The 25588-nt window shown below is 43.6% G+C and overlaps 2 protein-coding genes across 6 annotated transcripts in view; one reads left to right on the forward strand and one right to left on the reverse strand.

The window, feature by feature from the left end:
• Positions 1 to 314, forward strand: part of RSPH14 (radial spoke head 14 homolog) — an 84031-nt gene extending 83717 nt beyond the window's left edge. For all 3 annotated transcript variants that reach the window (XM_053205492.1, XM_015077612.3, XM_027044126.2), the window contains one exon: positions 15 to 314. In XM_053205492.1, the coding sequence (XP_053061467.1) occupies positions 15 to 253 (239 nt within the window). In that variant the 3' untranslated portion in view covers positions 254 to 314. The remainder of the gene's footprint in view (positions 1 to 14) is intronic.
• Positions 315 to 4403: 4089 nt separating this feature from the next.
• Positions 4404 to 25588, reverse strand: part of LOC106979700 (sodium/glucose cotransporter 1-like) — a 57505-nt gene continuing 36320 nt past the window's right edge. For all 3 annotated transcript variants that reach the window (XM_053205483.1, XM_015077616.3, XM_053205484.1), the window contains 6 exons: positions 24397 to 24504; positions 22769 to 22919; positions 12448 to 12616; positions 9828 to 10043; positions 7437 to 7536; positions 4404 to 5144 (listed from right to left, as the gene is read on the reverse strand). In XM_053205483.1, coding sequence (XP_053061458.1) covers positions 4717 to 5144; positions 7437 to 7536; positions 9828 to 10043; positions 12448 to 12616; positions 22769 to 22919; positions 24397 to 24504 — 1172 coding nt within the window. In that variant the 3' untranslated portion in view covers positions 4404 to 4716. The remainder of the gene's footprint in view (positions 5145 to 7436; positions 7537 to 9827; positions 10044 to 12447; positions 12617 to 22768; positions 22920 to 24396; positions 24505 to 25588) is intronic.

Raw genomic sequence — 25588 nt, forward strand, 5'->3', positions numbered from 1 at the left:
TTGGTGGCCCATAGGAAAGTATGCCGCCCTGGACACAGAAGCCATCCACCCGCTCCTGAGCCTGCTTGGCTCATCCTTGAGCAAGGCACGGTTGAATGCCACCAAGGCCCTCACCATGCTGGCTGAGGCCCCCGAGGGCCGCAGGTTTCTGCAATCTCGTGTGCCCGTCTTCCGTGTCCTGGAGGATGACACCAGTGAGGCCGTGCGGCGGGCAGCACAGATCGCCGTCAAAGTCATTGAGTGGAAACCCTGAGCCTTTTACTGGGCCAGATCTGATAAGCTGCATGCCTGAATAAATGGGCTGAATCTCTTTATCTTGCGTCTGAATGGCACTTTATATTCCTGGAGTGTGGTCACATCTTCCATTTCCTGCAAAGGGGAAACACCTGGCCTCAAAGGACTGGGTCATGGTGGCCAGGCAAGGAGGCATGGGCTAAGTCCAATGCCCAGGGATGGGAGGGTGGCATTCTGGCTCTCTGCTGGGGCCAAGAGTCCCCCACAGAAGGTAGACAGCAGGGCTAGGCCCTCCAGAGACAAGGAGGGGCAGGAGTTGGATTGGGAGAAGAAAGACAGTTGGATCTGGCACAACCCAAGTTTCAGACATCTGAGTGACCAGGCCCTTAGGTGTGGCTGGATACTGCCCTGTTCAGCCAGTTCTTCCCCCTTCTCACAATGGGTGTCAGGAGGGAAGGTCACAGTGCCAACCTATGTGGGCTCTTTCAGGGGGAATGTGAGTTGTATGAGGCCCCCTAGAGATGCACGCCCAGGACAGATATCTTCCCCCAGAAACAAGAAGTCTTAAGAGTAAACTCCCAGCTGGCCTATGCCAACCATACCCCAGCCCCACAGCAGCCCTCTATCCAGCCTTCCATCTGGGCCTCCAACTGTCTCCACTTGCCTCTCTTCTCCCCCAAGTGAAACTGGCAAATGAAGCTGGAGAGCTTGAAGGGGTTGGAGAAGCCAGGCTGTGGAGAGTATGAGGCTTGGGAACCCTTTAATCTCCTCCAGCCTTCCCTGCCTGGTCTGGCAGGATGATGGTTCTCAAGCCAGTTCTGACCTCTATTCTAGAAGCTTCAGGAGGGGAGCTTAGCTTCAGGGGAGCTTTTTGAGGCTCCCTGTCTCAAACGAGGCTTTCCTCATTATAGCGCCAACCTGTAACCATATTTCCTATGGGACAGAACCTCCCAGGCTCATGGAATGCCCACTTCTCCCAGAACAAACATTATCAGCAGAACCAGAGTCTTCAAGTGAGCACCTTCTTATAGTTCTTTCAGTGACTGGGGCTTTTACTTTCCTAGAAGCAACAGAGAAGTTTGTGTCCCTGGAATTAGAGGATTAGCCCAAGTAGGTGCTCTTGTTCTAAAAGGGACTGGCTGCTGAGCCCATCTGGGGTTTCAGGTAAATCTCATTCTCAAAACCGGCCCCATAGGAGGAAACCTTTCCTCCTTCAGCAAAACAGGTGCTTGAGGACCCCCACTTCTTCATGTCCCCTTCCCACCTCAACCCATGGCAAGCTGGCTTCACATCTACTACCTCACCAAAGAGCTCTGGCCAGGGTCACTGACTGCCTTGCTGCCAACACCCTGTGCTCTTTGTGTTTGATCCACGCTGTGGCCCAGGTGTGGATACTCCCTTCCTGTAGCAGCTGTCTTGGGCCTCCTTCCAAGGCTCTGGCTGTGCTCTCTTTGGTCTCCTTTATAAAACTCCCTTTCTCTACATGACCAGTAGTGTTGGCATTTCTCACAGCTTTGTCTAGGCCTGCTCTCCTCCCACTCTGCCACACAATCTCACCTTCCTGGTATGGGCCTTCTCTACCAGGTTCTCTTCTTAGCTAGGCTTGCCCACTGCCTTGTCTCCCCCAAATCTGGGTCTGCAGCCCCAGCCTCTCTCCTAAGTTCTGAACCCTTCTATCCAACTTAACATCTATCCTTAAATGTCTCCAGGCAAGAGTTAACGCCAATCCTTCACAAACTGTTCTGAGAAACAGAAGAGGAAGGGACACTTCCCAACTTGTTCTATGAAGCTAATTTTACCCCCATACCCAAACCAGACAAAAACATTACAAGAAAAGAAAATTATAGACCAATATCCTTCATGAATATAGACCTAAAAACTCAACAAAATATCAGCAAACCAAACCCAGCCACACTAAAAAAGCATTATACACCATGATGAACTGGAATTTATTCCAGGAATGCAAGGTTGGTTTAACGTATGAAAATGAATCAATGTAACACATAACTACAATAAGGACAGAAATCACATAAACATCTTAATAGATGCAGAAAAAGCATTTGATGAAATCCAATACCCATTTCTAAAAAAAAAAAAAAAAAAAAAATCCAAACTAGGAATAGAAGGGAACATCTGCAAAAAGTCATCGCTAATATCATTCTCAATTCTGAGAGCCTGGATGAGTTCCCCCTAAGATCAGGATATCTGCTCTCACTACTTCTATTCAACACTGTACTGAAGATTCTAGCCAAAGCAATTAGGGAAGAAAATGAAATGAAAAGCATCCAGATTAGAAAGAAAAAAGTAAACTATCTCTTTTTGCAGACTACATGGTCTTGTACATGGAAAATCTCAAGGAATAGACTTAAAAACTATTAGAACTAATCAATGAGTTCAGCAAAGTTGACAAAGAAAACAACTCCGTTTATAATAGCATCAAAAAGAATAAAATACCTAGGAATAAATCTAACAAAAGAAGTGCAAAACTTGAGTACAAAAAATAAAACATTGTTGAAAGAAATGAAAGAGGACCTAAATAAATGGAAAGACATCCTATGTTCATGGAACAGAAGACGTACTATTGTCAAGATGGCAATAAGTTTCTTCATGCAACTCAAACTCAACATGTCCCAAATGGTGCTCAACTTTTCTCCCACATCCACTCCTTTTCCAGTGTGGCCTGTCTTTGGAATTGGTGCACCCTTTGCCTGCATGCTTAACCCAGAGAGTCATCCTGGCCTCAACTTCCAGAAGTCTAGTCAGTCAAGTCCCGTTACTTCTGATTGCTGGCTTCTCTTGATGCCATTCCCTTCTCTTTTCTTTTTTGCCACTAACTCGCCTGGGTTGCTCTAAACAGCCTCCTAGCGGGTGTTCTTGCTTCCCTTTAATCTTTCCAGCAACAGCCAGCAAATCTGAACCTGTCACTTCTCCACTGAAGCTCCCAAGAACTTATGATCCCAAAGTATATAAAGCAAATCAGGCCTATGCTCACCTTGCCCTCCCTGTGGCCCACTGTTCTCCTATGCATAAGCCATGTCTTGGCATCCTCAACCATGCTTTCCACTCCTGTGTCATGACTTTCCACATGTTGTCCTTTCTGTTGTCCAGTGCACTAACTTCCTTCTTTGGCCAGGGGAGGCCTTTCTTGACTCAGGTTAGGTGGGCCTCCTTGCTGTATACACAACTCATGGGGAGCCAGTGTGTATCTTTGGTATCAGGCAGGCCTGTTCCAGGCCCTATGCCCATTCCCAATGTACTCAGTTCCCTTGCTGAGCCTGTCTCTTCCCCTATGAGATGTGGTTAATTCTAGTCCTTCCACAAAGTGTGGTTCTATGGCTTGAATGTGATAATGCACTTACGCCTGGCAACAAAATAGTAGGCCATATTAAATTCTGGCTCTCATGGCTAGTGTTTCACTGCTTCCTATGCTGTATTCACAACTATTTCCTTGTAGCGGCTGGCACATAGTAGGCACTCAAAAATGTCAGCTGAAGGGATAAACTAGGGAGGAGAGACTGCATGTGAGTGTGCCTTGAGTGTGATTTTTGTGATGCTGGGTGGGCCTCTGCCAAATCACTTTAAGGCACCTGGAACTTTATCTAAAGACACATATTATTGATTTTTGAGAAGAAGGAAGAGGAAGGAGCAGCTTATGGGGTCCCTGCAGAAACACAGCCTCAGAGTGGCCTATACTTGACAGCTAAAGGAGTTTAGCTCCTGGATCCAATGCCCAATAACATGCCAATTGTAGGTAGACTGGGAAGGACTGGGAAGAGCTCAAGAAGGAGGAAGTTTTCCTTTCCACCTGCCCTTCAGGGGTGCAGTATGGCTTTAGCCAGACAATGCTGAGTTGTTGAGAGGACTGTTTCACTGAACAGAGACTGCTTCAGTTCCACCAGTGGTCCAGACAGGAGCTGAAGTCCCACCCGTGGGCAGCCTCGGCTTCAGCTGGTCTGTGAGGTCATTGGCAGTGGACACAGCACCTGTAGGTGGGAATCCCACGTGGGGGTGAGGCTTACATTACATGGCATCTTTGCCAGCAGGGCATACCTTTAAAAGGAGGAGAGAACAAAGCAAATGGAGGTTGGGCATAGGAAGGAAATGGTTACAGTGAAGTAAACACAAGTAAAAATCTCAAATATATCTAGAAATAAAAAGCCAAAATTAAATTTAAAGTGAAAGTCAGTGTTTATGCAGTAGAGCCATTTGGAGAAAATGACTCATTTTGTAAAGGAACAGATGTTCTCATTTGCATAGTCTCTGGAGTCGCAAATGGACTTCACCCTGTCCCCTCAGCGTGCATGCCCTGCAGCTGGTGGCACTTGATTTGTGACACTGAGGGAGTGTTTACATTAGTGTAATCCTTGGTCCCATATCCATGAGTCTCCCAGTAGGAAACACTTTCTCCACTGGATGATGAGGGACTCTGGAAGAGGCTGTGGTTTGCTTGCTCTTCCCAGACACCCCTGGGCCCCAGCTGCCTTAGTAGTAGTAGATGTGCAACAGGACTATGGTCAATAACAAGAGGAACCCACTGGCATTGGTAATTTCTCTCCTGAAGGGGATCTCTGACATGTCACCATACTTTGTCCCTTCCCACATGTCACTGCGGTTTGTCCCTTCTAATATGTCACCACTCTCTGTCCCTATATGTACATCATGGCACTCTGTCTCTTCCAAAGTGGCACTGTGCTCTGTCCCTTCAGACGTTCCACAGCACTTTGTCCCTTCAGACATGTCATGGCACTTTGTCCCTTCCAATATATGCTCTGTCCCTTCCGATATGGTACCACACTCCATCCTCTCCTTGGCTACTTCTTCTGGGGCCAGTTTGGGGCCAGGATGTGGCTCCAGTCCACAGAATGCATTCCATGCTTTCCAGAAGCAGCCCTGGGTCTCCTCAAATGCATCTGGAATAGAGGGAACAGGCAAAGGTCAGGATCACAGGCCAGGACACAAGAAGGACTTTCTATGGTGTCATATCTCAGCAGTCCCAGAGAAAGACCAAAAGACTCTCTCCAATATGATCAGTCCTCAGCCCCTGCTATGGAACATCTACCACCATCCTCAGAGACATGGGAGAGTGGGATAAGGGGCTTTGGGAGTTTGGCAGGAGTGGGGTGGGAACTGCCTGGGGCCATGCTTGCCTTCTACTGGCAGAGCCTTCAACAGGGCCCAGATCCTGGAGTGCCTACCCTTCTCTGTCTTAGGCACATGGCCGAACACAGTTCGGTAGGTTTAGGGCACAGGACTGCTCCCCAGTCGCTACTCTCTAGAGGATGGAAGAAATCCCCTGATTTCTGGACACTGCTCTCCTTGGCAAGCTCTCAGAGAATGTTTTCCTCGGGCAGGTATCAGTCTCACGGCCTGGCCCAAAATAAGGTACTCTGGGCACTTGAAGGGGAAATCACTGATGATTTTCAGGAGGCAAAGGAGGGAAGTCTAGGATTTATAGGGAAGTTTCCATTCAAATTAGTGACAATGCCTTTCTGGGACTTAAAATTGCTCCCTGTCTGTCTGTACAGCTCCTGCTGGCTGCTCCTTTGGCCTGTTCAGGCTCGGGTCAGCACCACGGCTAGCTCCGGCACACCCATGTGGGTCCAGCGGCTGCCTGCAAACAGTTCCCTCCTTGATTACCAGATGGGCATATCTCAGTTCGAGTGTGCACCCAACAGTGTTCGTTGTGACCTGTTCTCTGTCTCATTCTGTTGGGCAGCATCCATGCCAGCCGTATCCCGAGGCTGAGGTAGCACCATGGATGACAGAACCCATCAGCCAGGGACAGAGGAGCCTCTGTTACACAGGGAGGGCTGCTGCAGCAGGAGGACCTCAAAGCCAGGGACACAGATCTCTGCTGCCAGTGCTGAGAAGTCCTGAGTGGCACATTCTCAACACCCATGTTATCATATTGTCATGCAGCTGCCAGGCCCAAGAGGCTACTGTATGTAAAAGGCAACTGATCATTTTGATGATGGCCCAAGGGCTATATGATGGGCACTGGGATGGCCAGTGGCCGAGAGCACACATTTTAGAGTCAAACTTGCCCATGTTCACATTGGTGCGCTATTTCTGCCTGATTATCTGTGGACCTGGGGCAAGTTACTTAACTGTTCAGTGCCTCAGTTTCCCCATCTCTAAGTGGGGATAATAATTGTACCTATCACACACACCTATCACACCACCTGGCACATCCCAAGTGAGCAGTAAATATTAGCCACTGTCATTATCATCATCATCATCATCATCATCCACCCATGACTATGGAGAGAGGAAGAAGAGGAACGGGAGGTGCACCAAGAACAAGCACCTGGCACCTAACAAGCCTGTTTCCCCCCACCAAGAGAAGAGACATTCCCAGAGAGTCCTGCATCCTCCAGGTGTGTGGGACAACCTTGCTTAGGATAGGCCACTCTTCTGCTCTGCACCTGCCCCCAGGGCCTCCTCTGCAGATGACAAGAGGGAGCCTGGGGCCTCTTTGGGCTCTGAACTTCCCTAGCAGTGGTGGAGGGGGGCCCCAGAAGACTGCCTCCTCCCCTAAACTCACAGCCTCCCTGGGTACTCTCTGCCTGAGACTCAGGACTAATCTCATTAGGCCTTTATCCCTGTTTGCGTCAGGGCCACAAGAAGCTCAGGTCACCCCCCCCCCACCCCGCCCATGGCCCCAACACTCTTTTTCTGACCCCATCTGCCGAAAACCTTCCTCTGGGCCTTCTGGAGTCCCCCCCCTCCCCGGAACATTCTGCTTCTGCTTGCTGGGACTGAAATCTAACTGTCCTCAGACCTCTTTTCCCGGAGCCCTCTCTCCCTTCCCTCCCCCAGGTTTCTCTTGTTAAAGCGGGGCATCATCTCTATGTGGCTAAATGCAATGGCCAGTCCTAAGGCTTCATCTTTCTTCACTCATCAGTGTTTGCCTCTCCTCCAATGGCTTCTCCTGGGGTGTCTCTTGCTTCTGCCTGGGCCAGATCCCTTGTCTCCTCCCCCTGCCCCGCCCTTCCAAAGGTGGCTCACTGTGTCTGCTGCCTCTCCCCAGCCCAGAAACCCCTGCATAGATGTCCAGAGGCATCTCAACCTCAACAGACACCCCAGAGGGGGCCTCTGCCTGGAAAAGCATTTCTGAGAGGAGGGACCATGGGGCAGCACAGGCCACATCCACCCAAAACACTATCAACCAGGACCTCCTGCTGGGTTTGGATCCTTCTCACCTGGGTGTGCTTGGGGTGCTGGTCTCCTCCTTTGTATTTCTGCATCCAGATCTACCCTTTCCTCTTGACTATTTCGTAAACTCCAACAGAGCCGGTGGAGCTGGGGAGAAAGCGGGGGCATGTCACCATCTAGGGCCCTGTCACACAGACTGTACCCAGTCACAGCCAGAAGCTGGGCACCAGGGTCTCCATGGACTGAGATGAGACCTGGTTGTTCAACTCCAACAAGAGACAGAAGGAACATGGGGTAGGGAAAGCATGGCACTTGGGGACCTTGGATTTCAATTCTGGCTCTGGTACTGTGTGCTTGCATGGCTTTGGCACAGGGGACACAAACTGTCTGGGGCTCAGTGTCCTTCAACTATACAGTAGGGGTAGGAGAAAAAGTGCTCAGAGCTCCTTCCAGTTCTAAGAGTCCAGGAACCTGTGCCCTTCAGGATGAGAGCAGCTGCCTGTCACCTTGGTCTGCTTCTTCCGGTGGAGGAGGAGGCCCTCTGACTGGATGAGTGGACAGGGCAGACCCGGGAGCTGCTTTCCTTCAAAGAGCTCCTCCTGCCTGTCAGAGTTGAGCACTAACCCAGCCCAGAAGAGGCTTTACCTGGTTTACCTGGCCCCCCACTGAGCTTAGTTACTCAGACTCAATAAGGCATTTGCAGATGCAGAAGGAAGTGTCCCTTCCCTTCTGCTCTGTGACTTTGCTCTTGTCCTGAAAACACACATGGAAACTTTGGGAAGTAACAAAATCCAGCCAATTGTTGTTGTTGCTGTTTTTAAGGGCCAACTAAATGAGCATTTCCACCAAGCCTATCCTGGAATAGATTTTGATCTATTGTACCAGACTCATTATATTTGAATCCCAGCATCCCCACCCCAACATATGGCAGGGATATGAACAGGCTGGGTTGGCCCCTCTCTGGCCAGCCCACTCCAAGACCTGCCTGAGCCCCACCTCTCAGACTAAAATGTTGGAACTAAAATTCTGTTGTATTAATAACAGAGACTGGGTTTAGCCTCTAATTGCTTCCTGATGATGCCATATGTGTATATTTGCCTTCCCAACGACACTATCAGTCCCTTTGGAAGAGGTTGCTGGGTGCACTAGAAGAGCCTGGGTTCATGTGCTGTCCCTGTTGTCCCACCTCCTCTGGTAGGCGGTGAGAAGAGGGTCTGGCCACTGACACTGATCCATAAGTTCCAGTTCTCCTGTTCACTTCTCCCTCCCTTGTTGGCAGCTGCTTTGTGTTCTCCAGAGCACCTGGCACACTGGGAGGCAGGTGGTAAACAATCAACAAATACTTGGGTGCTTGAGAAGTGGGCACAACCAAACAGTTGAGAGGAAGAGAACAGCAAAGAACACAATCTAGACAATTAAGACCCTGAGCAACAGGAAATCAAGTTCCCTACCCACCGCCGGATTCTCAAGGTGCTGGGAGCTGGGCAGTCTCCCAGCTGTCACTGATGCAGCGGGTGTGCACATCCCACACCCCTGGTTGTCCTCCCCATATGCTCTAGCCCTCTTCCAACTGGGCTCTGTGCACAAGAGAGGAGTGAATCAATTGGAAACCACTGACCAGGAAGCATGGCCAGAGGGGAAACCCAAGATTGAGGGGGAGACCCTGAGGCAGTCTTCTGAGTTCAAGGCTTTTACCCAGAACCTAGGAAAAGCTGCAAAACAGGCATGTAGATCTCATAGACTCATCTTCCTTCTGATCTCCTCCCTAAACTTCAGACACAGTAGGGCTTTCTGGCTTGGCCAAGTCCCTGTCCTGCGAAGCCTACTGGCCATGCTGATGGAGGTGATGTAGGGGAGCCAGGTTGGGGCCCAACCCTACCACTTACCTATTTGTGGTACCTTGGGCAGGTGACTTAATTTCTCTGGGCCCAGACTTCCTATATTCCAATTGGGGTGACTGATATCTACTTCCTGGGAGATGGGAACAGCAGCTCAGGAGAAGGCTGAGAGGCACCCAGCCCTGAGATGAGCCACCAGAGGCTTCCAGTATTCCAGTCCCCTCCCCCTTCCTGATGGCTTAATTCCCTGAGGATGGGTGGAAGCTGGGACTGCTCTGATTACATTACTTCACACTGAGGTTAGTGAACTTAACACTTCTAAGGAAAATTTGCACCTTAAAAGCCAAACTTCTCATTCTAAGTGAATATCTAATTGGTGAATTGTTGGAAAGTCTTTTAGTTTAGTTTTTATAGCAGGGCCCTTTCTCTGTTCTTTGCCTATTACTGACCCATCCCCCAAGCCCAGTCCCTAGCCCTCCCTCTTTTCAAAAAGAATGCAGGAATTCAGTCACTCTCTCCCAAACCAGCAGAGCCTAGTTACTGCTCACGGGGACTCTGGGACTGAGGGTTGATCCCAGAAAACCTCACAATAGCACTTACATGTTTATCGGGAATTGGGTCCGTGAATAAGGAGATCCCCAGGATGGTGAAAAGGCTGACTATGAAGAGGATTACAGCAAAGTAGAGGTAGTGCATGCCACAGATGATCAGGGGGCACTTGCTGTTTGCCCCACAGCTCCAGGGTCCGTAGGCAAACTCAGACAACATTCGAGAGAAGCCAATCAGAAGTCCTCCGGTCAGCCCCCAGAAGGCACCCTGCCAAAGGAGGAGCCCCAAGGGAGTCATCTGGAGGGGATGGGTGGTGAGACAGACCATCAGCCTCACCTCCCCACCAGTTGAGTTCTGAAATTAAAATCATCATCGTAACAAAGGCTTTAAATATCTTGTGGAAGGAAGCAGAATGTAAACACCAGTGAGGAGGCCATGCCTTCTTAGGCTGAACAAAGACCTGAGACCCCTGCACTTTCTCTTAGGTCAATCAGAGAACTTGAGAAACACTGGAAACGCTTTTAAGTAAGATCATAAAAAGGCATCTCAAACATCATGTGTCCAAAAGGCTGTGGTGACACCTCCATCTCCCTGGTTGCTCAGGTTGAAACCCCAGGAGTCATCCCAGGTCCCCTTATTTCCATCCTGCCCTACCACCAACCTATCAGCAAATGCTGTTGGCTCTGCCTCCAAAGTATATCTGGAATCCCATCACCCTATGGCTACCGCCCTAATCCTGAAACTGCCATCTTCTCTCACATAGGTGGCTTCCCTTCCTGGCCCCTGCCTGCCCACTGTCCTCACAGAAGAGTGAGCTCTTCAAAGCATGCATTAGAGAATGCCTTGTCTCTGCTTAAACTCTCCAGTGGCTTCTCATGGCCTGCCATCAGAATAAATCTCCACCCTACCCATCAGTTGACTTCACCTGGCTCTGCCACTCTCCCCTTGGTCATTCCACTTTAGCCACTGCATGCAAACTTCCTCCTGCATGTTTAACCTGCCTGTTTTGCTCTTGGCTCAGGCCTTTGCACTTGCCCTTCCCTCTGCTTGGGTCTCTCCCTAGATCTTGGTATTTCTGGCTCATCCTTCAAGGTTCAGATTCAAGGTCACTTTCTTAGAAGTCTTCTCCTACTACCTTGGCTAAGGTCCTTGTATCCCCCCTACCTCTAGTGCCTGCCTTGCCACCCTCTACTATCCTTTTTTATCTTTTAAACAATACTGCATCACTATCAGAAATCTTTATCTGCTTATTGGGTATAATCTGTCTCCTCCAGCCAGACTGTCCACACTTTAAGAGTAAGGACTTCATCTTGGCTCTAGAGCTGTATCTGGAGCTTGACTTAGATGGAGATGGATGTCAGAGGAGACAGAAGATATGGTACATGGGCAAACATCTTGGGAAAAGGCCTAAAACCAAAAGCCAGGTGGACGATCCACAGGAACAATTTATTGAAGGAGATGTGCAGAACGGGAAGATCTAGAAACAGATGGGCAGCAGAAGCCAGATGAGCATGCCATCTGAAGCAGAGTGGAGGAGAAGGCCTAGAGAAACTCTCTAGGTCAAAGGGGTACCTGCAATTGCTTGTAACCTTGGACAAGGGGTGTCAGGGGAACCCTTGAGCAGATTCCCAATTTTCTTTGGCAGTAGGCTCCAATACCTCCATGCTGGTGTCATCATTGGGAGGCAGATTCTGGTGACAGCCTGACCCTCTTGCCCATGCCCTTGCCAGCAGAGCAGAGGGCAGCAGCTCTGGCATCTGCAGAGTCCAGCCACCCTGCCCCCCACATTCTTGGTGCTAAGTTGAGTCTTGGTGAGCTGAGCAGAGCAAGAAGCTCTGGCAGGTTGGTCTAGAGGACTGGACACCTGAGATGGGCCTATAGGAAGCAACAGTCATGTGGAAGAGTAAAAAGATATTCCTGGCAAAGCAAACAGTGTATGCAAGTGAAGGGAGAACAGAGAAGGCATAGGACAGTTAGGTAATCAGCACTGCAAATCAATTGGAGTAGCTGGGGTCCAGGGGCTGTGCATGGAGAGGGCAAGGGCCAAGAGGTAGGCAAAAGCCAGATCACATGACACCTTAGACACTGTGCTCAGGAACTTGTGCAAGGCCCAGCTACTCGGTGCTGCTAGGGGAAACAAGTTATGATTCAAATAACAAACAAAATATTCTAGCAAACCATGCTTTCAAAGTCTTATTGATAAAATGATTGAATCATTAGTAGGAATCTTTATTTAGTTTAAAGTGTGAATGGAAGATATGGTCTTCACTATAGGAAGGGTGAAAGGAGCTCATTACTGTACATCCCCCTGTGACCCTGAAATCACTGAGTATGACGCATCCATGTACAGAGGCAACAGAATTATATTTTCCTACAACCAGATATGTGTGAAGAAGGAGCATGCACACTGCATCATCTATGTCATGGTTAAAAGTGGATTACATTGTAAAGGGAAGAAAAACAAATTAGAGCTCACCTTTTCCCTGAATGTATGAGGGAGCTCAGACTAAGTCTACCCAGGAGGAAATAATCTCTTGGAAAGCAATGATGCAATGGTGTGAACTCTTGAAGCACAAGAAACCCTTCTAGGGCAGCTCTTGCAAAGACAACTATGATGTGAAGGCAAGTCCTCACACTCTGTCTTGCGGTGGCCATGCCAACACCTACCTACCTTTTCAGTGACTCTCTTGCAAAATACAGCAAGCAGGAAGATGGCAGCAATGGGCGGGGTCAAGTAGCTCATAACTGCATGTGTGTATTCAAATAGTCGTTCACTGTATTCTGTTTCCATAATAGGGACCCAGAGGATAGTGACAGCAAGTAATATTATAACAAAAAACCTGTAAATTAAACCAATAGTCAATGGCAATTTGATGAGCTTTATTCCCCCCGCCAGTAAAATATCTATAAACCATAAACTATTAGCTCAATTATTCCTTAGATTAAATTCAGAGGCCCATTCATAAATGTGGAACAGAGGAGACAGCTACATACCTAAATACTGATAGAACCATAAAGCTGCAGATAAAAATCATTTAACTTCTGAACAAATAAAACTGTCCATTTGCCTGTTACTAGACCATGGATAGATTTTCACCACATTTGGAGGGTGTGTTTGGTCAGTCATGCTTAACATTATAGTACATGGAAAATATCAAATTCTTGATAGCACGCTATAAGAAATTTCAGACAGATTAGTACAGCACATAATTTTGAAGATTTTGACAAGTTCAGAAACTTATTTAAATTTTGCTAAAAATTTTATGAAACTGAGTGGAGGCTCCAAATGTTCATTATTTTTTCTTAAAAATTTTTATTTTTATTTTTATTTATTTTTTTTAATTTTTTTTTCAACGTTTATTTATTTTTGGGACAGAGAGAGACAGAGCATGAACAGGGGAGGGGCAGAGAGAGAGAGAGAGAGACACAGAATCGGAAACAGGCTCCAGGCTCTGAGCCATCAGCCCAGAGCCTGACGCGGGGCTCGAACTCACGGACCACGAGATCGTGACCTGGCTGAAGTCGGACGCTTAACCGACTGTGCCACCCAGGTGCCCCTCTTAAAAATTTTTAAATGTTTGTTTATTTTTGAGAGAGACAGAGAGACAGAGTGTGAGCAGGGGAGGAACAGAGAGAGAGGGAGACATGAATCTGAAGCAGGCTCCAGGCTCCGAGCTGTGAGCACAGAGCCTGACGTGGGGCTGGAACTCATGAACCGCGAGTTCCTGACCTGAGCCAAAGTTGGATGCTTAACTGACTAAGCCACACAGGTACCCCCATTATTTTTTCTAAGTAAAATATTATAAAATATGTATTGATATATAAAATTACACTAGATTACATGTCATCCCAATGATGAATAAATCTTAGTTCTGTATCAACAAGGGCTTAAAAATTATAATTTAGAGTGAATGACTATAAGATATGAAGGACTAATTCCTTGATAATCAAAGAAGACACAAGGATGTGAATTCCCACCCAAGTAATGATGTGATAGTTTGCATGAGACTAATCCTCCCACAGTAACAATGATAAGTTGTGGGCCAAATATTAAACTGCAACACTCAGGGAGCCAAAAAACAGGCAGAAATGGGAAAGGATTTAATCCTTGAAAGAATACAACCATAGTGGATGCTATCTACACTACCCACCTTTTCTTCTGAAGGCTCTTCCTAGTTTGCATGGTGTGGGTGGCTAGAAATTAGCAGAGAGCCTCACTATTACTAGGTTGGGGTATAAGAAGATAGAGGATGGGGATTCAGAGTGGTTGAAAATGCTATGGGGGAATTTTAGAAAGGAGGGAGCTACTGAACAAGGGGGTCCAATCTGTGCATACACTTCCCTTATATCCTTGGCTGATCCCCAAACTATACATGTGTGGGAGAATCTCCAAATAGTCTATCAACAAGTGGCTGCTGGAAGGTTGAAAGAGTTGAGCAGACTTCAGTGGCTGCCTACACTGGGAGAGACAGAAATTGGGAGTTGGAATCTCATAGAGTTAGAGGGCCTGTCTAACCACCTTAGGCTTTTCACTGAAACTCCTGAAGGGCCATGCCTTAGAAGTAGAGACTAACCCAAGACTAAGAATTTGCCATAAGACTGAGTGAAACTGAAACAGACCCACCCTAATAAAGTATAAAAACAGACCTCTGCAAGTTTAAGGTGATCAGCTAGTAATTTACCCACATGCTTGAACCAATACACTTTAGAAGACCATGATCAGAGTCTCTACAATAATGTATTTATTCACAACATTCAGTATACAATAAAATTTACTAGGCATGGGAAGAAATAAGAAAATGTGATCTTTAGTCAAGAAAAAAGGCAACTGATAGAAACAGACCCCAAGATGGCTCAGATATTAAAATCAGCAAAGACTTCAAAGCAGCTATTATAGCTACATTAAAGGACTTAAAAGAAATGATGGTTATGAGAGAATAGATGGGAAGTCATAATAGAAAACTGGAAACTATAAAAAGTTTAAAAAGGAACCAAAATAAAAATTTTAGAACTGAAATTCCAGTTCATTGTATGACATGAAAAATTCACTGGTTGGCCTTAACAAATTGTAAATGGTATAAGAAAGGGCCAATAAACCCAGAGGCAGACTGATAGAAATCTAAACTGAAGAACATAGGGAAACTTTTAAAAAATTTAAAATAAACACACCTCAGTGATCTGTGAGACAATATCAAGAGGGCTAATATGTGCGTAAACAAAGTCATAAAGAGGAGAGATGAAACAGAAAAATCGACAAAGAAACAATGATCAAAAATTTCCCCACTTTGGTGAAAACCATTTATGTACATATTCATATGCTCAGCAAAACCAAATCATGATAAATATAAACACATGCACACATACCCTTAAGCATATAACAAAACTGCTCAAAACCAAAAATGAGAAAATCTTGAAAGCCATAGGGGGAATAAAAAACATTACAAATAGAAAGCAGCACTATGAGTTTTGGTGACTTCTTATCAGAAATAAGAGGTCAGAAGAGAATGAAAGAGCATCTTTAAAGTGGTGAGCAAAGTACTGCCAATTCAGAATTATATACCCAGCAAAAATATCTTTCAAAAACAGACGAAACAAAAACATTTTCCAATAACCAAAAGCTGAGAGAATCTGTCACCAACAGACCTGCATTATAAGATGTGCTGAAGAAAATTCTTCAGGGTGAAGGGAAATTACAGAGATGGAAACTTAAACCTAAGGTTGTAATGATGAGCACCAAAAAGGTAAAATATATGGGTAAATATAAAATGCTACATATTTATTTTTTCTTATTTTAATTTAGTTTATTTTTTTAATGTTTATTTTTGAGAGAAAGAGACAGAGTGTGAGTGGAAGAGGGGCAGAGAGAGGGAGACACAGAATTCAAAATAGGCTCCAGGCTTCAAGCTGTCAGCACAAAGCCCGACACAGGGCTTGAGCCCACAGATTGTGAGATCATGACCTGAGCTGAAGTGAGCCGTTTAACTAACTGAGCCACCCAGGTGCCCCTACTTTAATTTAGTTTAAAGGCAACTGACTGCTTACAGCAAAAAATTATATTGCTATCACTATACTATATAACAATTATATACACACATATATATGGGGTTTATAATGCACAGAGAGATAAAATATATGACAAGCATAATGTAAAAGATGGAAGGAGAAAATGGCATATACTGTTGTAGGGTACTTACATTTGACATAAAATGATGGAGTATTAACTCTAAGTAGACTAAGATAGATTAATAATGCCTACTGTAATGCCTAGAACAACCAAAAGAAATTAAAAACTATTTCTAATCATATTAATGATGATGTTAAATGCAGATGGACTTAACTCTCAAATTAAAAGGCAGAGACTGTGGGTGCCTGGGTGGCTCAGTTGATTGAGCGTCTGACTTTGGCTCAGGTCATGATCGTGCAGTTCGTGAGTTCAAGTCCCACACTGGGCTCTGGTGCTGACAGCTCAGAGCCTGGAGCTTGCTTTGGATTCTGTGTCTCCCTCTCTCTCCGCCCCACCCCTGCTTGTGCTCTGTCTCTCTCTGTCTTTCAAAACTGAATAAACATGAAAAAAAATTTTTTTAAGGCAGAGATTGTCAGATTAGATAAAAAAATCAAGATTCAACTATATCTGCTTTACAAGGCACTCACTTTAAATATATTTAAAGGTTAAAAGTAAAATAGATTACAAACACTAAGCATAAGAAAGCCAGTGTGGGCTATAGTAATAACAAAGTAAGCCTCAAGACAAGGAGTATTATTAGAGACAAAAAGCTACATTTCATAACAGTGAAAGCATTAATTCCTCAGGAAACCATTACAAACATAAATATGTAAGCACCTAATACTAATACTTCAATATGTATAAAGCAAAAATACTCAGAGAATTGCAGTGAGGGAGAAATGACAACTACACAATCACAACTGAAGATTTTAATACGCTTCTCTCATTATAGAATATACTGAATGTATATACGTATAGATATAACATAGACACATCATATACATAAAACTATATATACAATATATAACAGAACTAGACAAAAATTAAGAATACAGAAATGTCAACACATTTCAAAAGATTAAAATGTCATATAGAGTACATTCTTGGATCACAGCAGAGTAACTTAGATATCAGTAACAATAAAATAGGAAAGTGCCCACTACTTGGACATCCAACAGCACACTTCTAAATAACCCATGAACAGAGGAAAAAATCGCAAGGAAATTGGAAAATATTTTGGACTGAATGAAAATGAAAACACAACCTATCAAAACTTGTGGGATGCAGCTAAGGCAGGCCTTAGAGGGAAATTTATAGCTTTAAATGGTAATCATAAAAAATAAGAAAGGTTTTAAGGCAATGATCTGAATTTCTACTTTAAGAAGCTATAAAAAAGAAGAGCAGTGTAAATTCAGAGTAAATTAAAAAAAAAAGAAAGAAAGAAAAGAAAAACAGAAATTGATGGGGGAAAAAACCCACAAAAACCAAAAGAATCAACAATTCCAAAAGTTGGTTCTTTGGAAAGATTATTAAAATTGAAAATCCCTTAGGCAAATTTTATCAAAAGAAAGATAACCCCCCACCACAAATTACCAATATCAAGAATGAGAGTTGGTTATTGCTAAAGATCCTACAGATTTTAAACGGATAATGAAATTATGGGAGGTGCTCAGAGCCATCCCAGTGAAGATGCTTCTGAACATCCTGCTTACCAGTATATCAGGGAATGCAAAAACCATGCTAGGCAAATAACCTGCACCAAGATCAGGACTGAAATACACTATTTGGGTGATTTAGCTTGAGAAGACTGATTACCAGATGTAATGAATGCAGTCTGGCAAGATGGCTTCTCCTAAAAGCATGTCAAAAAATGCATAGAGGATGGCACAAATCCTTAAAGGTATGGAGATTACAGAATATGAGTTAAAAGTTATAAATCAGATGTTGGGAGTTTGCATTCTTTTTTGTTTCAATGTTTTATTTATTTTTGAGAGAGAGAGAGAGAGAGAGAGAGAGAGAGCAGGGCAGGGGCAGAGAGAGGGAGATGTAGAATCCAAAGCAGGCTTCAGGCTCCAAGCTGAGCTGTCAGCACAGAGCCTGACATGGGGCTCAAACTCACAAACTGTAAGACAATGACCTGAGCCAAAGTCAGACACTTAACTGACTGAGCCACCCAGCACCCCTGGAGTTTGCATTCTGAGATGTGACCACAATTCTAGATGATGCAAAAATTTGTTTAAGCTAGGTTAATAAAGGTACAGTTGATGCAAATGTGTGTGAGTAGCAATCGAGTGTCATGCTGACCATTTTTTTTCTTATAAACATTATTTTTTTACCGTTCACAGTCAGATATACATCTGAAATAGATTTTGCGTATGGTGTGAAGTAAGAGTCAGCATTCTTTTTTCCATGAATAGCCAAATCACCCAGGACCATTTATTGAAAATCCTTCTCCCCATCAATTTCTCTACTGCATTATACTGGAATCTTTGCCATAAATCAGGTGACTGTATATCTGTGGGCCTTCCTCTGTATTCTGTCTGTACTATATTCCATTGATTTAGACAAATCAAATTTGGTACAAATATTGGTACCCAAATCACATTGTCTAATTAGTATCACTTCATAATAGATACTGGTATCTGTTAACTTAAATCCTCCAGCTTTGTTCATTTTCAGGAATTGCTTTGGCCTTTCTTTTCTTCTTCTTCTCCTTTTTTTTGGTTTTGGCTTTCTTTGCTCTTTGCATGTCTGTCTGAATTTTAGAACTGGTTTGTCAATTTTTACACGCACAAATAAATCTACTGCAATTTTGACAAGGATTACTTTGAATATGTAGAATAATATGAAAGGAATATAGTGTCAATATTGAATCGTCTAATTCCTGGATATGGTATATTCCTTTATATACTTCGGTCTCATTAATTTCTCTCAACAATGCTTTGTAATTTTCAGCAATTTTCTCACTTTTGTGAGATTTATTCCTAAGTGTTTGATATGGTTTAATGACACTACAAATGATAATGTGTAAAATATGATTAATTCTTATATTTTGATCTTGTACCAGTCTTGTTAAATTCATTTTTAAATTTTAGCAGTTTGTCTATAAAGTCTTTTATGATAATTTTATTTCTATCCCCATGCCATTTATTTCCTTTTCTTACCTTTTTGTGCAGGATAGTACAACTCCAGCAAAACTTTGAATAAAAGTGGTTGTGGTGGACATTTGTGTCTAGTTCCCAATCACAGGGGAAAATATTTTCAGATGTAAACATTAAGTATGATACATACTATAGGTTTTTTAATATATATGTATATTAAAATATACATATATATTTAAAAGCCAGAGTAAAGAAGTGCCTTTAAATTCCTAATTTTCTAAGATGAAACAATAAATAAATAGGCATTAAACATTCTAAATTATTTTCATCTGTTGTGATGATTGTATTATTTTCTCCTGTTTTCAGTTAATGTGGTCAAGTACATTGATTGATTTTTGAATTAAAAAAACTATTCTTGCATTCCTGGAATAAACCCCAGATGGTCATGGTCTATTTTTCTTTTTCTATGTTATTGGACCTGCAAATATTCTGCTTAAAATTTCTGCATCTATGTTCATATTGGCATGGTATGTATTTTACCATGTTTTCTTTAAGCTTGCCTCAATCATATTTTAAAGATATCTCTTTTCAATGAATTCTCAGGATACAAAATGAACATACAGTAGTGTACAAAATCAGTAATGTTTCTATACACTAACAATGAGTTACCTGAAAAAGAAATAAAGAAGACAATCCCATTTACAATAGCATCAAAAACAATAAAATACTTAGGAATAAATTTAAACAAGGAGGTGAAAGATTTCTACACTGAAAACTCTAAGATGTTGATAAAAGAAATTGAAGAAGACATAAATAAACAGAAAGATATCTTGTGTTCATGGACTAGACGAATTAATATTGTTAAAATGTCCATACTACTTAAAGCCATCTGTGGATTCAGTGCACTCCTTATCAAGATTCTAACGACATTTTTTTTTTTTACAGAACTAGAAAAAGTAATCCTAAAATTTGTTTGGAATGACAAAAGACCCTGAATAGCCAAAGCAATCCTGAGAAAGAAGAACAAAGCTAGAGGAATCACACTTCTTGATTTCAAACTATATTACAAAGCTATAGTAATCCAAATAGTATGGTACTGGAATACAAAGAGATGCATAAACCAATAGAGCAGAATTGAGAGTCCAGAAATAAACCCATACATATACAGCCAACTAGTATTGGACAAGGGAGCCAAGAACACTCAATGAAGGTAGTCTCTTCAATAAATTGTCCTGGGAAAATAGGATATTCACATGCAAAAAAATAAAACTAGATCCCTATCTTATACCACTCACAAAAATTAACTCAAAATGGATTAAAGATGGGCACCTGGGTGGCTCAGTCAGTTAAGCATCTGACTTCGCCTCAGGTCATGATCTCACCATTTGTGAGTTTGAGCCCCATGTCAAGCTCTGTACTGACAGCTCAGAGGCTGGAGCCTGCTTCAGATTCTGTGTCTCCCTCTCTCTCTGCCCTTGCCCCACTCGTACTCTCTCTCTCTCAAAAATAAACAAACATTAAAAAATTCCAGATGGATTAAAGACTTAAATATGAGACCTGAAACTGTAACTCTCGGGAGAAAAGATAGGAAATAAGCTCCTTGATATGGGTTTTAGCAATGGTTTTTTGGATATGACTCCAAAATCTCAAGGAACAAAAGCAAAAATAAACAAATAGAACTAGGTCACGCTAAAAAGCTTCTGCATAACAAAAGAAACAACAAAGTGAAAAGGCAACCACAGAATGGGATAAAATATTTGCAAACAACACATCTGATAAGGGGTTAATATCCAAAATATATAAGGAACTTATACAACTCAATAGCAAAACAAAATATAACATATTCCAAGTAATCCAATTAAAAACTGAGCCGGGGCGCCTAGGTGGCTCAGTTGGTTGAGTGTCCAGCTCGATTTTGGCTCAGGTCATGATCCTAGGGTCATGGGATTGAGCCCTGTGTCAGGCTCCATATTGAGTGTGGAGCCTGCTGAAGATTCTCTCTCTCCCTCTCTCTCCCTCTCTCTCTCTCTCCCCCTCTGCCCCTCTCCCCTGCTTGCACTCTCTCTCTCTGAAATAAAAAAAAAAACAAACCTGGGCAAAAGACCTGAATAGACATTTTTTCCAAAGAAGGTATTCAAATGGCCCATAGGTACATGAAAATGTGCTCAACATCACTAATCGTCAGGGACATGCATATCAAAACCACAGTGAACTATCATCTCATACCTGCTGGATAGCTGTTCTCAAAAATGCAAGAGATAACAAATACTAAGTATTGATGAGGATGCAGAGGAACAGGATCCCTTGTATACTGTATGCTGGAATGCAAACTGACTAAGCCACTATGCAAAACAACATGAAGGTTCCTCAAAAATTAAAAATTGAATTACCATATAATATAGCAATACTACTTGTGGGTATATATTTGAAGGAAACAAAATCACTGTTATGAAAAGATATCTGTACCCTCATGTTCATTGCAGCTTTATGTACAGTAGCTAAGCCATGGAAACAATCTAAAGGTCCACTGACAGATGTTTGGATAAAGAAAATATATGGATACACAATGGAATATTATTCAGTCAAAAAAAGGAAAGAAATCCTGCCATTTGTGGCAACATGGATGGACCTTAAGGGCATCATGCTAGGTGAAATAAATCAGACAGAGGAAGACAAATACCATATGATCTCACTTACAGGTGGAATCTAAAAACACCGAACTCCTAGAAACAGACGGCAGATTGGAGGCTGCCAGAGGTGAAGAGGGTATGGAAGAAATGGATAAAGGAGGTTAAAAGGCACAAGCTTCCAGTTATAAGAAAAATAACTTCTGGGATGCAATGTCCAGCATGGGGATTATAGCTAACAACACTGTATTGTATATTCAAAAGTTGCTGGGATGGTAGATTTTTAAAATTCTCATCACAAAAAAATATGTACCTATGCGTGATGATGGATATTAACTAAATTAATTGTGGAACTTCTTGAACCTCTGGGTAATGATCCACCAGTTTGGGAAAATCTTGGCCATTATCTTTTCAAAATTGCTTCTACCCAAACTATTCCTCTCTTTCTGTGATTCCAAGTGACATATATATTATTCTTATGATTGCATTCCATGTATATCTTCATTTTGTGCATGTGTTTCATTTTTGATATTGTCAATTGATCCATTGCCAATCCATTAATTATCTGCTATATCCAATCGTTAACCCATCCAAGTTCTTAATTTCAGATATTTATTTTTCTTTTTTTAAGTTTATTTATTTATTTTGAGTGAGAGAGAGGGAGAGAAAGAGAGAGCGAAAACATGAGTTGAGGCACAGAGAGAGACAGAGAGAATCCCTATGGAGTAAAGACAGCAACTATGTTTTACACATATACAGCCCCCACCCCATGCCTAGCATGGTGCTGTATGGCATCATGGTTAACAGCATGGTCCTGAGATGGACATGTTCTCCTACTTACTGCGTGATGTCAGGTAGACCAATTTCCTTCTCTGAGCCACTCTCCCCCCATTGATTGGTAAGATGAGAATAAGAACAGTAAAACTTACCTTTAAAGGTTGTCATGAGGACTAAATGAGACAATGAGGTAATTCTGTAAATTTCCTCACAAGGACTCTTTGGGGGGGGGTACATTAAACTATGCTAGCATTTTTTTAATCATCGCGATTATTATTTTTTCCCAAATGGAAACAAGTTTCTTTGTGATTTTAAAAACAATACATCATCATTGCAAAACTGCAGCAAAAAAGTACAACCATACTGTATTTAAACAAAATAATTCTATATACAGTATGATAGCCTAATTTTTCACATAATCACTTCTGGTGGGCATTGTTTTCATTGACAGCAGAAACTAGCATGGTTAGAGGAGTCCTTCACCTTCCTGTTACCATGAGCTCCTTTTCAGTGGCCATAGGCCGAATCTGGGTATAGATGTCCATTGTGAACAGGGTGCTGGCACAGTTGAAAATAGAAGTCAGGGAGGACATGAGAGAGGCCCATAGTGCAGACAACATCAAGCCTCGTATACCTAGAAGAGAAGGGACATTTCCTGGGCCTCCAGCTCTCTGGCCATGCCAGGAGATGCCTTAGGCCTCCTAAGGCACTTTTCTATATACTACATTTTCTCCTACAAAAAACATTCAAATTTTATTTGGAGTGGCATTCCATCTAAAATAGATTAAAGCATTACGTTTGTCCTTGCTTTGTGATGAAACTTACTAGTTTCCTGCACTGTCTTTATATAATAATGAGAGTTAATATCTCTTGGGTGGTTATTTTGTGCCAGAATATTTCCTTGGGCATTAGCCCGTACCATCTTCCCTACAGCCCTGTGAGATGGACTCCACTGCTGCCTCACTTTTACAGATGAGAAGCCAGTGGCTCAGAGAAAGTGCAGACTGGAGGCAAGGGATGTGACTCCTTGTGTCCCAGTGTCCTCATCTCTAAAGTGGGCATAAAAGTACCTATCACACAGGGCTGTTGTTAAGATGAAGTTAAGCAGATGGGTTAACAGAGAGCAAGCACTCATAAAATGTGAGCTATTAACATAACAATCTAATATTTTCACCTGAAAGGCTATCCTACTGCAGGGACTTGACTCTGCAGAATGATTTCTACGCGTTGATGGGAGAGCCTGAGGCTTAACTGGAGCCTGAGCTGGAGGCCCACTGCAGCAAGGTTCCCAGTGTATTCTGTAGGCTACTGGGCCAGGCAAAGACTGGTGTCCTTGCATCTACCTCCCTTCAACTGCCCTGCAGTTGACCCTCACTTGAAGCCCTGGGTGCTTTAGGATGGGCTCAGCTGCGTAACCTGGACAACTTCCTTCCTGAACTGTGCGATGGTCAGTATTTCTCTCACTCAGATTCCATCTCTATTGGATTTTATGGAAATAGCTCAACTTTGATCTCTAGAGCTCTTACTGATCTTTAGAGCTAATATGGGATTTAAAAAATGTTTGGCCATCTCCACGGGATTTGAGGAAGTAGTTGAGATGAACACACAGACTCACTGTTAATTTGCAGTGAAAGCCATCTCACTGTTGGTGAACTGTCCATCTCCCTGACCACCCAGTGGACATAAGCTCTTTGAGATCAGGGCTAGGTATTGCTCATCTCTGCCTTCTCATTGCTTAGGACGATGCCTGGCACAGAGTGGAGCCCTCCAGCGGAATGAGTGAGTAAAAGCTTGAGTTAAGCAGGGGAAGTGAACAATGCAAATCGTGGGCATGAGCTAGCTGTGCCTCTGAGAGCATATACCTTGTGTGAGTGTGTGAGAGATGATGGAGAAGGAGGCCCGGCTCCTTCCCTCAGGGCAAGCAAAGCTCCATCTACATCACTAATGTCCCCCCTACTTCACAGCCAACATTTCCACCCAGAAAGACGGGCTGCCTGGTAGATAAGCCACCCCCAGCTTTCACACTGCTAACTATCCACTTAAAGCCTGAGGGCACAGGTTCCAATGGGGACACAGATGATGTGGTTTCCATGGCAGGGCCCATCTCTTACCTTCGGGAAGCAGCTCTACCACCAGCACCGGGTAGGCAATGGAGCTGCAACCAGTTCTGGTGCCACAGAACCTCTCACATACTGAAGGTACAACACATGCCACTTTATCTGCAAGGGGAGGTAACAGTCACGTCACACCAACATGTTGGCCTTAGAGCTCTAGAATCTGAGTTGAAGGAAAGGGAAGCAAATTAGGAATCCTATGTGGATGTCAGATTGGTCTACTGGTGACAGCTCCGATTCATGATCCTTCTCAGGAGGATCACTCCTCAGGAGCTTGGGGTAGAGGCAAGGGCTAGGAATTAGGCACCTAGGAGCCAGATGAATCAGGGCTTCTACCAATTCACTGCTTGACCCCACGCATGTCATATGGCCTCGACATGCCTTTCAGTGACCACTGCTAGGTGACAGATTATTCATCCACATACTAATGCGTGAACAACTCATAACCTTATTTGCTTAGCCCTCACAGGAGTGTTATTTCAGAGTATTTGGGAAGGAATTTTGGACAAAGGGAAGGAAAGGGAGTGAATGTGATATGTTGTTTAAGAGCTTAAATTAGGAATATAAAGTTATAATCTGATATAAAGCTACCCAAAACAACAAATCAACTTTTATGACAAAGAAGCAGGATATTGCCCCAGTTTATGGGGCAAGCTATTTACTGGGGACAGCTATCGAGCCTAAGCACTGGTTACCAAACATCTTGAGGAAGACTAATACTAAAGCTTGATTAGAAACTCAAGGGGGCAGCTGCATCCATTTACATCTTCCCACTCTCCCTGCCTCCTGCTTCAGGTAACAGAACCTCTGAGACACTTGGGGTGGTATAGGAAGGGCCCAGGAGCCAGGCCTGGCCATTCTGGAAGTTCCTTCCCCTTGGCTACAAGACTGGTCCCTATCACTAAGTGAGTTCACTAAGACTCCTCTAGGATTTTTGCTGGAACTATAGGGAAAAGAAACACTTGGTGGGTATTGTTGAGCTGGTGGGATAGAGGTCTGCTGCAGCTGGTGACCACTTTGCCAACAGAAGGCCTGAGGATGACACTAGCTCTGAAGAAAGAGGAGCTAAAAAGGTGCATGTCATGTTCAACCAAGGGCCCCAAATAATACAGTGTCCTAAACAGAAAAACAGATTTCAAGAACCACACCTTGGCAGTTGGCAGTGTCTGGCCCCCAGCTCTGGCCAGGG

Source organism: Acinonyx jubatus, chromosome D3, assembly GCF_027475565.1.
Source record: "Acinonyx jubatus isolate Ajub_Pintada_27869175 chromosome D3, VMU_Ajub_asm_v1.0, whole genome shotgun sequence".
NCBI lineage: Eukaryota > Metazoa > Chordata > Mammalia > Carnivora > Felidae > Acinonyx > Acinonyx jubatus.